Raw genomic sequence first — 15192 nt, forward strand, 5'->3', positions numbered from 1 at the left:
AACAACCCCTGCCGACTGCAGCCAGGAACCCAGCAGAAGAGAGAACAGAGCAGGAGTCTGAAGTGCTGAAGGACCACGTGGAGACAGAATGGAGCTACTTTTTCACCTGCAAGTGACAACAAAATTTTTTAACTACCTTGAACTACACGAACCACATCAAGCTGGAATTCTTTCTCACCAATACTATCCAGTCTATAACGTCAGGGATTTTGTTTTTTAAAAAAAAAAAAAAAAGTGCAACTACCCCAGACTTGCCAGCAGCCCAGTGAAAGCAAGATGGCTACACACACAGACACCAGCAAAACCAGCTTGGTGCCATCTCCAGCTCCCGCTGGTGAACTGCCAGGGAAAACGCCCCAGGCAGTGCACGCAGGTTTGCACTGGGGCGATGCCCCGTGTTCCACTTCCAGCCTCTCTGCTCCTGCCAGCTCATGCCTGCTGCAGGAGGCAGCACTGTTTGTTATCCAGCCTGCTGCCACTATCCAGTAAGTCTAAAGATTCATCCAAAACCGAGCATGTTCCTTCCAAACTCATTGACTTAAATTCTCCTTACAGGTTGGTTTAACACTTTCAGCAGTTTATCCGGTTTTCTTATGCTTATGCAGACTTTCAGGCTCCAACAAAAGCACCAGACACAAACACTTTCACTTATTTCCTCACCTCACTGCTCTTTAAGTTACATCCAAGAAAACAGAGCAACACAAGAGAATTAAAGCAGAATTAGGAAGCGAGATTTAAGAGGCAAGAACACCAATAGCTGGAGAAACAGTGCAAGGTGGGCAGGATACACGTAACTTCTATTTTATAGGAGAAAGCCATTTGCTACTCACAAGCCTGAATTAAAACCAGAGACTCAGGAACATGCAAGGATACCGAAGCACGGTAAACGTCACAGGACTCACTATTATCCTCATGATTTAGGAAGAAACCACTGGCCATTTTTATTTAACAGCTCAGAGCAATGAGCAGCAGTTAACTCGCTTCACACAGAAAACGTCAGCCTCAAGGAGGTGACTTGTTGATCGTACCCTCCACTAGCCCCATGTCTGAAAACTTTCTGGAAATCTTCCTTTGCTACTCCTCTGCTACGATCACGACTCTCACCTTTTCCTCCAACCACAAACAAGACTTTTCTAATCACATGCATATGTATGTCGACACCTGTTTCAACGATTCCGAGTACTTCGCAGCACCATGAAGTTACATTATGGAAGTACTACATTCCCCACTAGAAATCATAAAATGCACCAGTTTGCAACATAGCTCAAACATGATGATATGCTCAAACTTTTTGAAAAGCTCCAGACTTTTAAATATCTATGACCAGTGTTTTAGAAATTACAAAGAGAGTTAAGATGACATGCTTAGAACAGCTAAATTGCACTGTTAGAAAATGTTTCTGAATCTGAGCAGTAGATATTTAAGCACAGTCACAAGTTGTCCAGTCCACTCTATTCCTTTCTCTACTACCTTTTGACACAAAAAAACTAGTAACTGGCACAAAGTTACTTTTACATACACATTTGCAAATCCAGCAGCTGGACAGGACACAGATTTAACAACAGAGTACTAAAATACTGAATGAAATTGCTGGTTTTTTCCAATAAAGAAAATTCCGGCACCAAGTAATTCTATCATTGAAAAAGTAAATACAACGGAAAAGCAGGATGTTTCATCTTGCCTTAAAATCTGGTAACAAATGGCTCTGCTTTCATTTCCCATAGCAAAACCCAGGAGGACTGAAACCTTACAGCGCCCGGATCCACTTATACACACAAATGACAGTAGCACAGTTAACCTCACATCAGCCCCACGAAATCAAAGATGACTTGGGAGAACTGCTTCACTGAACTTTTGGGCTCGCTCACATCATTCTCATAGGTGACACCCCAACAGATTCAACGCTGCTCACCGTTTCCAAAAACCATTCTGCACTACCTTTTATACACTAGTCACAGAAGAGCTCTTTATATTATCTATGTCTTTAATGAATTCTTGATACACTCGTGAAGGTAAGCATTTAAAAATAAGAAGCTTCGATTCCACTGAACAGATTACTAAGTATCTACATTTCTGCTGAGAGTAATGGGAAGCTACCTGCTAGCCTATTTCTGAGAAGAATGCCATTACTTCATCATTCATATGCGGCTTCCCAGCCTTGCTCACCTTTAATAGCTAGTGGTTGCAATAAATTGTATTCTCATATCTGGCACAGACGTACCCTGACAGGTTTGCCAACCCACAGAACAGTGCTCTTCAATAACTGGCTTCAAATAGATACTGAAAAAGCAATATGGGCATCTACCCTTTTCACACGGACCCACTGTAACAGCGACCTTCAGGAAGTGCAGCTAAAATGCAACAAACATCTATTTGCACCATAGTATTAATAGTTTCAGACAGGATTCTTTGTCTTTGATTTATGTAACTGTTACAGCTCAGTTCCTGCAAAGACAGATTGGGACTGTTACCATCATCTCCCAGCACCATGCTGTACAGTTTCTGAACTTCAGCTCTAATACGACATGGAATGATAAAACAGGCAGAAACAGTTCCATTAGTTACTGGTTTACAATTATGAAGGCATCTTTTCCTCAATATACAGTTTAAATAACTCATTCCTGGCTCCAGCTATTAACTGTTTTCTTTCCTCCTACTTCCTCAACATGTCTAAGGGCAATTCTCAGGCAAAATAAAGTGTCTGGCGACACTTACGCAGCCCTTCTAACCAGCGCACTCATTTAACTAATTAGAAAACAACTCTGTTAAGGTGAAACAAGCTATGTCCCACTCGAGTTCGGCTGAGCTGCTTATGTAGTATTTACAATAGAAAAAGTAGCTAAACTAACTTTAATCATTAAAACGAACAAGGTGGTACGATTATTAAATTTAAATATTTATCTAGCAGCCAAACCACGCCTCTCTTCCCATACAGTGCCAAGGCCATTTGACAAACCCGTGCTTTAAGAACAGCTTCTACATGATCAGTTTTGACACCTCCCATTCCTAGAATTAGCCTGTATTTGAACGCTGTTCAAAACTAATTCAGTTTCTGTATGTGCTGTAAGTCCTGCCAGATCTAGCACTGCTTGCCCAGGCTGCCCCTTACCGTCTGTCCCTCCCGCTTCTGCAGGACCATCAAGTCAGGCATGTCCTCCACCTCGGCAGCTGCTAACGAGCCGCAGACTTCGCTCTCGCTTTGGACTGTACACTAACTCGCCTCTCTACAGGCCTCCGGGGCTGAAGCCTCGGAGTGACACAAAATCTCACAGCTCCCAGGTTTACAGAGCTTTGATCAGTAAATTCAAACACGGCAGAAGTGAATCAAGAGCACCTTACCATTATTGTTCCTCCTGTCTGGGTTCGCAGGGGTTTCAAAACTTTTCTCTGAACAACGAAATTGGGAAGAAAGGCAACCGGTGGAATTTCTGTGATTGTAGCCACAACAAATGACCACTGCAAGGCAGGGGAAAAAAGTTCCAATTAATGTAGCCTGTCTTAAAGATGACATTTAGAATTCTCATCAGCTGTTACTTTCTGAAAAGGAGCTCACAGGTCCTTAGCAAGATTTTTAATATTTTTAGATGAAGGTGACCACAACATTCCTTCTTAGAAACCTCCAAATAGGTTCATCCTCAAGTTGTTAACTAGAAGAATCACCACTTTCAACCACCATCACTAACTTTTTCAGAGTTTAGTATCAAATGGTAATAAATCAGCAATTATTCAGCAAGCTACTATTTCAGAAAATCTAATATCCCTGGGATTGGGAGGAAGAATTGCAAAATGTCCTTCAGCAGTATTAATAGCAAGCTACGCCTGATATATTGTTCAAACCTAAAATATCTTTTCCCATGTCAAGTCAAAGGGATATACCAAGGAGAAAGGAAAAACAAAAACAGACAACTCAACAAAGAAGTTCAAATAGTGAAGCAAACGCACAGTGCAAATTTTAGCATGGCAAACTGATTAAAAATCATTTAGCATATTAAACACTTCTGGAAAATGTTTCAAGGAAACGTGTTAAAAAGTCATAGCATCAAGAATATGATTTGAAGGTTAGAACACAAAATATTTGCAATATGTAAATTCTTTTTTTGCAAACACATAGATTACTTCAAAGAACTTGTACTAACATTGCTACCAGCGATAACACTTCTAAATACATTTCAAAGTGTAAGCCATGAGCAAGAATATACCTCTTCTTCCAATACTGAAACACTCAGGTACTCAGAATTACAAATTTGACGCCCTGTACAAAGATTCTGAATAGATCCTATTTTCTTCGACATTAGAAAACTTGACAAGATTCAGCACCTGTGTTGCCTGACCGCTGTTCGCTGTCTGTTTACAAGCGAGAGGAAGGCCGGAAGTACAAGCGGTCAGTTTTCACCAAAGTTAAGCTACTCAAAAACACTTCAAGCTACTCCGGCTTCCCAGTTATCAATGTTACAACCACAAAGTCCTACTGGGTGGGGTGGAGGGGTGGCACTACTTGTGAAGTTCTTAAGTACTAACTATATGATGTCAAGAGTTCATTTTAAGCTCTTACTACTTTCATATTTCTAAGGCATTATTCTGTTACCATACTATCGACTCTCCATCAATCACAAAGTGCTTTAACTATTTGGTAATAGTCAATCTTGATAAAGTCCTTTTGCAAGACGTTCTAGCTTTTAAACAAGCATAATGTAAAAAACTAGATTCAGTCCTGCTGTTCTAAAATGGAACTGAAAAGGTCACACCTGGAGAAAAGAAATTTTGGGTTCTAATGTGAACGATGATCATAGAATTTCAGAAAGTTTTAACAGTTTTAAAAAAATCTAATCGCAGCTGGAAGAAGTGGGAGCGATAAAGACGCCCATCAACAGACAGGCTGCTGCAGGGGCTTCAGCGAAAGGAAGGAGCCCATCCGTGGTGCGAGCACAGAGCCAGCAACGCTTCCTATTCGCAGCCCAGGCGCCAAGCCCAAAGGCAGCACGGCTTCAGCCTTCGTCCCTTGCTGTGATTACACCATCCCTGCCATCTGGGGGAAAAGTCTGGCTGTGAGGAAAGTCTTGGGGTTCAAGAAAGCAGCTACGGACTAATGAAAATGCCCCTCAAGACACCACGATAACTGAGAGGTGTATTGCCCCAAACTGTGGGCAGCTTTGCGCTATTTTTCTTCATTGTGCTGATTCTGGTTTCCAACTTGTCCTGCAATAAACTGCCCTTGAAGCTATGTATATACTCGAAAGAGAAATCAAAAGGAAATGGTTTTATATAATTCTATACTTCTTCATGTAGTAAAAAAAATAATTTTAATATTAAAAAAAATGACTAAATTATGATTTCCAGGCCGTCAGGTAGCTTCTATAACACAAGTCTTTCCACATATTAGGTTCTTTTGATAGACAACAAGCCCTTCAAATTTTGATAAAAAAAAAATCACTGTTGTTTGCATTCAGATTGCATATATCAGAATAATATCAATTACTACTTCTTTTGGTAGATACTTGCTCTCACTCAGCCACCACCAAATTACTGATTCTGTAGTAGAGCTTTGTAGAGATGTAATTATGTAACTTAACAGAACTTAGAACTTTGTTTGGATTCAGGGAAGAGTAATAATCATACATAAACACTATTCAATAACATGCCTTCACTCACTCTTTCCAAACTCCATTTAACTCCTTTATTTCTGTCGCTCTTATCATAAGTTTTTTTAATTATTACCTTCCTCTGTTTTGGGTAAACAATTCAACGTATCAATCTAAGTTTCAATTTTAAAAAAATATCCCTCCCTGTTTTCTTCACAGGAGTAAAGCAGTCCGGCTAACCCTTAACCAGGTATATTTCCTTTAATACATGCCTCCTACCAAATTAACTACTAGGCAGTATCATTAAATGTAGCCAAGCGTAACACTGCACCAAGATAGTACACCCAAAAAAAACCCCCAAAATGAACACACCCCCCACCCCCAAACAACTTCAAGAGTTCTTAATTTGCCTTGCTTAAGCCACCCAAACTCTATAATAACATATACATTTAATGAGGATATTCTTGTAGGACTGTACTTATGAAACAGTATTAATTCCTCACCTATAAAAAAAATCTTCTTAGTAAGGTTAAATGACTTTACAAATTATTTCAAATTATTAGCGTTCAAGGACTAAAATTTAAAGTGAAAAAACTAATAGTAGGAAGATACAGCTAAAGTAGTTGCTTTTATGCTGATACATCCTGGATTAATACAAACAGCACATTAACGATCAAAACCAACCTCTGATGCGTTGCCTTTTATGTTATTCACTCATTGCATTCCAGCATTTTAAAACAGCCAACACCACGTCAATTTTTTTTTTAAATATGCAATTTTGTTCTTCAACTTCTAAATTTAAACTGTGCTTAAATCTTTGATAAGTTCTTGGAGCTAGTCCCAGCCTCAAGACAAAACTCACGGACTTCTTCATCCCACACCAAGCAACTAACATGATTTTATATGCAGAAGGTTGCCTGGGACAGAGCTATTCAGGTCCATCTTCAACGGACGAAGAAAGGAGGTTTTGAGCTTGAATTAACATAAGGTAAAATCATAAAGGAGAGTCCGAAGCCTGTGATTTTCACACAGATTTCCAGGTCAAGGTGCCAATGCACTGTTAGCATTAGGAATAAAGCACTGCGCTGGCAGAAGCCATTGACAGCCAGGTGACACCCCCAAGAACACCAACTAGCCAAAACCCAATTTTGGTGCATCAGTCTCCCACCCGGTAACTCGGAAATATTAAAAGGAAAGAGACAAATCACTGTTCAACCAAACATTACCTCAAAAGGTTTACTAGCTGCTTTAGCTACAAAGAATGCCCTACTCCACTTGCACAGCGGTGTAAGTACTGACACCTGCCAAACCTTGCTCCCCGTGACTAAGTATCCTTGTTCAGCATTTTCTCCAAACACACTCAAATACCATTACCTTTAAAATAACATTTTCATATATTCCTACAAACCTTTACTTGACACTTTAACATTTACAAGAAAATTTAGGTAAAAAGGATCAAATCCATTTATCTGCTCTCATGACCTTTTAAATTCACATTTTACAGCAAACCACTGCTCACCTCCATAAATTTTTCACCAATGAAGTCTGAAAAAAAATTAAACAATGAAAAAGCACAGCGTCAGGAGCAAACAGACAACGGACGGCAGCACAGGCACTGCATGCACCGAGGAAGTGGGCAGGGGAATTTCACAGAATGACAGAATGGTCGGGGTTGGCAGGGCCCTCTGTGGGTCACCCAGCCCAACCCCCTGCCCAAGCAGGGTCACCCAGAGCAGGCTGCACAGCACCGCGTCCAGGCGGGGCTGGAATATCTCCAGAGAAGGAGACTCCACAGCCTCCCTGGGCAGCCTGGGCCAGGGCTCCGTCACCCTCAGAGGGAAGAAGTTCTTCCTCGGGTTCAGCTGGAGCTTCCTCTGCTTCAGTTTGTGCCCGTTGCCCCTTGTCCTGTCGCTGGGCACCACTGAACAGAGTCTGGCCCCGTCCTCCTGACACCCACCCTGCAGATATTTAGAAGCATTTATTAGGTATCCCTGCAGGCTGAACAAGCCCAGCTCCCTCAGCCTCTCCTCATAGGAGAGATGCTCCAGTCCCCTCACCATCCTCGTAGCCCTCCGCTGGACTCTCTCCAGTAGCTCCTCATCTTTCTTGAACTGGGGAGCCCAGAACTGGACACAGCACTGCAGATGGGGCCTCACTAGGGCAGAGCAGAGGGGGAGGAGAACCTCCCTCGACCTGCTGGCCACACTCCTCTTGATGCACCCCAGGATCCCACTGGACTTCTTGGCAGTCAACCTGTCGTCCACCAGCACTCCCAGGTCCCTCTCCACAGAGCTGCGAAAGATGCTCGTTTTACCCAAACCAAACGCCCACGCTTTCAGCCACCGCGTCACATCTGCTCGCTAACGCAGTGCACACAGCCTAAGACACGTTCTGTGCTGGTTTACCTGAACACCTCAAGCAGCCACAAGCACCACAGGCTGAACCGACTGTTTTGTGCGCCTGCTGGCACGGCCATCCCTCCCAAGAGGCCCACCGCCTTCCCCAGCACGCTGCCCACACCACCACACGACGCTGGCAGGTCCCTCTGGTCTCCTAGCAGATGCTCACAAGCAACTGGGCCAGAGTCAAAGCACACAAGCACCACACTACACTCCCTATAATCACATCGACCAACTTTTCACTAGGCATAAAAATTAACATTTGTAATAAAATTATTCACTTTTAATTTTCAAACCTACATAATTTGACAATATATAAACCATTAAAATTTGTAAGTTCAATTGGTTGATCGCCTGCTTCAGAACACTTTCAGAAAGCACATGTTGCATTCCACTGACACTTAAGCATCGTCCTCATCACTTGCATTTCAGTATTCACTCACATATGTTAGGACAGATCTTCTCACAGTTAAACATGGTTCAAGTGAAAGACTTCTGTAGTGTGAAACTAGCTTTAACCTCATTGCACAGCTCCTTCCAAAATTTCAGAATGCCAATACGCAGGAAATTCACTATTTTACATAATACTAGAAAAAGGCACTAAGTGGATAATCTGCTTGCAGTACTTTTCCAAAGTCCAGTCATTACCTTAGAGACCTAAACTCTTCAAAGGAATAACAGGGGGAATCACCTCAATTCAAAAGGCCAAACTTTGTTCCAAGGACTGGTCATGTCACCTAAACAAGGGAAACAGGGAGACCCTTCCTGCCTTCCCACACAGAACTCATTTCCAGCCCTGTCTCATCTACTTTGTGCATACCATTCTGTTTCTTTACAACCAACCTCCCTCAGCTTCTTCAACTGCTGCTAAGACACCAACCATCACCTTTTCTTGCAAGTATATGGAATTTCCTACCAAATTCATGCCCAAATTTTAAATGAAGAATACTCAAGTGAGCCATTATTTTAAGAGACCTGGGCATCCCCAGAAACACAAGCACCTTTGCAGTCTTCAGAGCTGATCTTTAGTCATTTAGGCCATTCATTGGTAGATCTGTATTTGTCTGAATTAAAAGAAAAAAAAATAGCACAGCGGACATTGGATAAGGCAATACAGAGGATGCCCACAGCCTTTTCATGTCTAGCCACTGATAACTGTGAATGTAACAAATGTAACGTATAGGGGATGTTATCACTTCAGGTGGTCAGAATCATTGCACAACCAAAACAAGTCTTGGCTCTTTGTGAATAATTGGGAAGGTTCTAAGATAAGAGACACCTGAATAATCCCTTTAGGCCTTGGGAGAACAAGTATGCAAATTACACAGATAAGGAGGCTGCAAGATGATCTCAAGACCCCCCCCAACTATGGAAGGACATTAACACCTACATTGAGCTCTCGGAAAAACCATTACTATGATAAGCATTTCTTGGAAGTGTAATTAATATGTATGTTAACATAGCATAAATACCTAGTAACTGTGTCTCTTCAGTGCACATGTTTGGAGGAGAGATCCCCCGAGTGCCCGGCACCATAATAAAGAATATCTGCTTAATAGTCTGCCGACTATTGAGTCTTCAACTCTGACTTTTCACTGCATCACCACGCTAGTTTTCATTTGCTGCTAAGCACTTTTATCTTTGCTGCTTGGCAGCAATTTGCTGGCATGACCAACACAACGTCTTCCAGTTTCTACAGCTGCAGGAAATACGCTCACAAGAAAAGGGGAACGAGAGATGCACAGCTAATCACACCCGAATGCACACGACGGTGCTGGTTCTGAACACCAAGACACAAGTTCTACAGACAACTCCCTGTGAAGCCATCCTGTAGGTACAAACAATATTATGACGACATTCCAAACTGAGCTATGCACACTATGCCCTGCTTCAAATAAGTGATTCAGTAAAAAGAGGTGGGTGGTTCTATGGAATTAAAAGCTCAATATCAAGAATAGCTGCAATAAGATCAAACCTAATCATGTATGAAATTGCATGTAACTTTCTAGCACAGAATGAAGATGCGCAGGAGCGCTCAGAAAAGGAGCAAGAGTGAAAAAAGTTCACACAAATAATAGATCCCTTACACCGAAAAATGAATCATTCCAGAAATAGCAACACAAGGACTCTTTCACTGTGGAAGGGCAAAGATGACTCAAAGACAATGTCTTTTCAACTTTGAAATGGAAGATTATTTCTCACACAAATCCCTTCTCTGCCCTCCAAGTAAAGAGTTGCAAAACAAAAGCAATGTCACCTGCACTCACCTACTATCTAATTCCACCCACAGATGACCAAATGTATTCAGAAACAGAGATTTCGCCCGTTTATGTTTTAAATTACGTTGACATTTAACAACTGGATCTTTCATTTAGAAATACCCACCGAATGCTCTTCATCCCCTGTGAATGTGTAATCCTGTATGAGCTGGTACTGGGAACCTTCGCAGACAACCAGCACGCAAGGTTATGCCCCTGCACTGGTCTTTCAGCTCCCTCCATATTCCACCAATACCGGCAGGGTCTGAGTATGGAGCCAGTACTTTCCCCCCCCAGCAGAATCCCTAGGCAGATGTTCTTTTGAGATTGCATAAACCCCAAACCCACAAAGAAATCCTTGCATTAAAAAACATCCAATAAAGTACTCCATTTCAGAACCATATTTCACTAGAGTAAACCAAAACTTGCACTTTTGAAGACTAAAACCCTGGTACTAAGAAGAATATTATTTACAAGTCAAATATTTAATTTTTCCTTATGTTCATTTAACTTTCCTGAAATATTATTTCAGGTCACCTATACAACACGGTAGACCCTCTTCCTCCCACCGCCTCTCCCCCCCCCCCCTTCCCCCCTCCATGTGAATTGCCTACTATTTCTATGTTTTTCTTTCAATGATGTTATCAACATTGTCAAAATATACCATTCTATAATCTGTAGAAGTCGATTCTATCACAAATTTAGTAGATATGTTGCTTTTGACACTAGTTCTATACAGCTTGCTTGAGAAACACATTAATAAGTACAGCACCTTTAATTTATTAAGGTAGCGCCTTGTGTGAACAACCAAGAGATCTTCATCAGTAGCTTCCCGCGCCTGTACAATCAAGTCATCTGCAATTAGTTTTTCTTCTGAAACAGGAGAGAAATAACAATTGGCATTGTATACCATCGCTCAACTTCTCATATTCCACCCTGCCAAAAAAGCTACTTTGACCTTGATGTAATAACTTCATCTGTAATATAAATCACTGAAACAAAAGTTGTTTACCCAGCGTTTACAAATTTTTCAAATACATACCCTCTCTACATGTAAGTTATTAAGGTAGTGTGTATATGATAAATACTGTTTACAGAAAGTTTTCAGAGTGTAATCACGGTAACTTGTTTAAACTGAAAGAAAAGCCAGGTGATGACAGAGGATGGACACACACAGAAGCATCACAAGACTCCTTACAGTCTAGGGCCTGATACACAGGGGAAATCTTGGTGCTCATACCATCAAATATTCCTTAACATGCTTTCAGAAATTCCACAGTTGATACTAGTATTTAATTCCCTAAACCAGAGGGGAATTAAAAAAAAAATTCAAACAAAATAATTGCTTGGATGTTCATGGAAGCGAATGCTTACACCTAATTAGGATATTTCTGTCACATCTCTAGCTCCATTTAATTTCAAGAAATACCAATGATCAGCTATTAATTCTTCCCCTTAGAGACCAAAAGACAGTTTATTGTAAAGCCTAGCTTTATAAGAGCAAGTTACAAAATATCACTCCAACATTTCAGCATGTGATCAAAGACAGCACCTGGGAACGCACACATCTGGATCTACCTGCCAGAAAAGTCAAGTCAGGGTCAACAAAGACAGACAAGCAGTGCGGAAAAACCACCTCGCTGTGCATAAGACCACTACGAACAACAACCATGCTGACCTTCCCAGACCAATTTTGATATTTAACTGCTGCACAGCTGCAGCCTTCTCTGACTCTGCCTTTTCTCCAATTTCATACTTGGAGAAGGAGGAAAACAACTGGCAAATGGAGAGATTTTGTTCTGCAGTGTTATACAAGAACAGCACCTGCAACAAGATTTGTTTTGGCAAGCATGTGTTTCTCCTGACTGAGGCTTGAGAAACATTTCATTCATCCTGAGTGTCAGACAGAAAGCCAAACTGCTAACGATTCCATTCTTGAGGAAGGAGAAGGTAAGTGTAGAGAGATTTTCACTGGTGCTCTTCTAGAAGATGACTGGGAACTGGTAGGTCAGCTGTTGCCAGAGAATAATAGGAGCACCCTGAGGTATCCTGTGGCTTCTTTCTGCTTTACAAAGCAAGGAGAGTAAAACAACTGGGAAAACTAATTTTCTGTGAAAGACTGAGAATAAAGAGCAGACACTTCACACAGAAAAGAGCTAGAGGAGAAGTCTACACAGAGAAGCAGCAGAAATGCAGAGGTTTTGATTAATTAAAGAAAACGGTCATGGAACCCAAGACTTTACTATTTAAGGTTGTTAGAGGGAAGATACCAAACTCTACTAAAAGGAGTGTTAGAATTTGTTTACCCTCAGTCAAATGAACACAAGGCAGCCTGAAGTAAGAAGGGCAACACCTAACTGCAACAGATCATCAGTTGAAGGAGCCATTAGGACCTCGTAAATGCAAAAGGCCTGGCTCTCAGGCAACCTTCGTCTTGGCAAGAGAAACAGTTTTGGTGGGGGTTTTTGTTGTTGTTTTTTGGGGTTTTTTTTTTTTGTTTGTTTGTTTAACTTGATGAGCAAGCTTAAACTTTAGATGAAGAGATGCCAAGATTTTATAGGCCCTGATCCTAACCTTGGTTCTTACATTTCTACTTCCTTCATGTATTTCTGCCTACAACTTCCAATTTCTTTGAATGGCAATAACGAGCACCATCACAAAAAGCTCTGCCTGTCGCCAGTGGCGTCTCAAAGCTCTTCCCAAACACTATCAGAATAATATCCTGAGGTTGATAAAGAATGCATTTATACAAGCTGCACTTCATCTTTCAGCCCGAAAAGCACCACCTCCCAGCAGGCTGTCTGCAGCCTAAGCTGAATAACTAAGTCACACCCCACAGCAGGCCGGTCATTAACACCCATAGTTTCACAAGCCACAAGGAATGTCCCAGTTCTTGTTACACCAGGTGTAAAGCAATGGAAGCACAAGGCCATAGGCAGCCAGACACAGTACTCCCGAAGGGCAATTCAGGCCTTGCAAGCTGAACCCTTTGTAAGCTTGCAGCTAGCATAGGAAGGATTTTCCATTCAATGCTACAAAAACTGAAGTTTGTGTTCTGTTTCCAAGCTTGGTCCTCAGAAGCAAGAAGAAACTTGAACTGCAAAAGGCACCTATCCTCAAGAGGAAACTTAAAGGAAACCTTGTTCTCACACATTAATCTAGAACTGAAAGAAAGTCTCCATATCATTAAAAATCTGTTGAGTACCAAAACTTGGCACACTGAGCTACGTCCACAAGGCTCCAGCATTCTGCATCTAACTCGGGCCAGGCTGAAAGTCAAGACTCTTCGTGCTCCCTTAGGGGTGGAAACAGTTCTCAAATATCCCACACTAACCTTTGCTGTAAAGGCCAAGCAATGGAATTCTGCTCACTTCATGCTCTCATTTGAATCACAAAGGCTAGGAATATTTTCAGATGGTCTAAGATGTTGCTATGCTCATGTTTCTCCTTACCTTAAAAAAAGGTTTATGGAGTCTTGCAATGCTCTGGGCCAGACTGAAATGAACCAAACTAGCTACTCTACTGTATTATCCACACCTCTGGGGAAAGCAAATCATTCAGTGAGCTTGAATTTTCAATCACATTTCACGAGTTTCGCTGTACAGACACCACGGCTGAGCCAAAACCAAAACTGTGGGTTTATTCAGTGGAGCGGGCTAGAACATACATTGTCAACAGACTGTGAAACAAACCTTTGTATTGGAAAGCCCTAGTGCAGGATGTTTGCTCTAACATCACAATTCCATCCTTTCAATATTTCATATGCAAGATCTTCAACAATGTGTAACACGTGACATCCAACTCACCTCAGAAATCCTACAATCAATTTAACTTGCTAAGATGTAAGTCTGCAAATATATAAAAATACTAAAGTATTTCAAATATGATTAAAGACCGTAACTTAAATCTACACAATGAGCAATGACAATGTACAGGCACTATTATATCGGCAATTATTAACATAAGTCTGCATTAACTATGTAAATTCTATTAGCTTTTGTGCAAACATTGGTCTAAGAGGCAACTCCTGTTAATTTACCTTTTAAGAAATTGATGACTTTTCCCCATTTCCCTGCATCAAATGGATGCAGTTTCTCAAGTCCCATGAATGTGATGTTGTAGTCTGGAGAATATATGATAGGCCAGCATGCTGATGGAGGATCCTCATACAGCCCTGTTCTGTGAGGCCTTGGAAAGCAAAAAGCAAACTAGTCACCATTTTTAGCAATTATTTACAAAGTCCAATGTTTTTCCACTAAAATCGCAAATTAGTGTCTGCATTAATACCAACTTTACATCAGGAATTGCTCCTGAAGATGCTATTTCCCGTGGCTACTGAAGGAAACACCAGGCTGTCTAACTGCTCTCCAGCAACACCTCCCACCTCCAGCCAGTAGAGTTAAACTCTTGAACTAACCACTAGTGGGAAGAGAAAGAATAACTGAAGAGTGAAGAAAGTACATTAATGAATTCCGCACACGAAGCTCACCGCTGGCGTTAATTACTGGAAACATTTGCATTTCTCCCCTCGTCTTCCCAAGGTCATCAAGCAGCACCTCTGTCTCAGAAGGTGCATCCGGCTTTAGCGACAACGTACCCGTCAGCAAATACACTACCAGCCTCACATTTTAAACCCTGCATCAAACAAAAAACTGAAAAGAACCAAACCCCACTGCTCCTACGCACGTTGCTTTGAACAACACCAGGCTGGCAAGGTTTCTAGGGTCCTTTCCCGGGAGCAGCAGGGGATTCCGTGCCCAGCTCCCAGGAGGCTTGGCTTCGCCCCTGCGCAGCGTACAGCCATGGCACACGCTCTCCCGTCTGCACCCCTCAGCCACCGCTCCCCCGAGCCCTCCACTCTCCCCAGCGCCGGCCCGGCCGTGCCCTGGGTCACCAGCGCCCACAGCCAGCGGACGCTGGACGCCGGCGTGGGCCCAGCGCCAGGGGTGACCCCGT

The 15192-nt window shown here is 42.0% G+C and overlaps 1 protein-coding gene across 6 annotated transcripts in view; it reads right to left on the bottom strand.

Moving 5' to 3' along the window:
* The window catches only part of HDAC11 (histone deacetylase 11), a 32369-nt gene that overhangs the window by 16535 nt on the left and 642 nt on the right, over positions 1–15192 (bottom strand). For 2 of the 6 annotated variants that reach the window (XM_075432681.1, XM_075432687.1), the window contains exons 2-4: positions 14276–14424; positions 11009–11109; positions 3340–3456 (exon numbers count right to left, since the gene is read on the bottom strand). In XM_075432681.1, the coding sequence (XP_075288796.1) occupies positions 3340–3456; positions 11009–11109; positions 14276–14424 (367 nt within the window). Of the gene's footprint in view, positions 1–3339; positions 3457–11008; positions 11110–14275; positions 14425–14725; positions 14745–15192 lie in introns of those variants that run through there. The other 4 variants (XM_075432683.1, XM_075432685.1, XM_075432684.1 and 1 more) reach the window with 4 other exon arrangements.

This window comes from Opisthocomus hoazin, chromosome 11 (genome assembly GCF_030867145.1).
Source record: "Opisthocomus hoazin isolate bOpiHoa1 chromosome 11, bOpiHoa1.hap1, whole genome shotgun sequence".
Classification (NCBI taxonomy): domain Eukaryota; kingdom Metazoa; phylum Chordata; class Aves; order Opisthocomiformes; family Opisthocomidae; genus Opisthocomus; species Opisthocomus hoazin.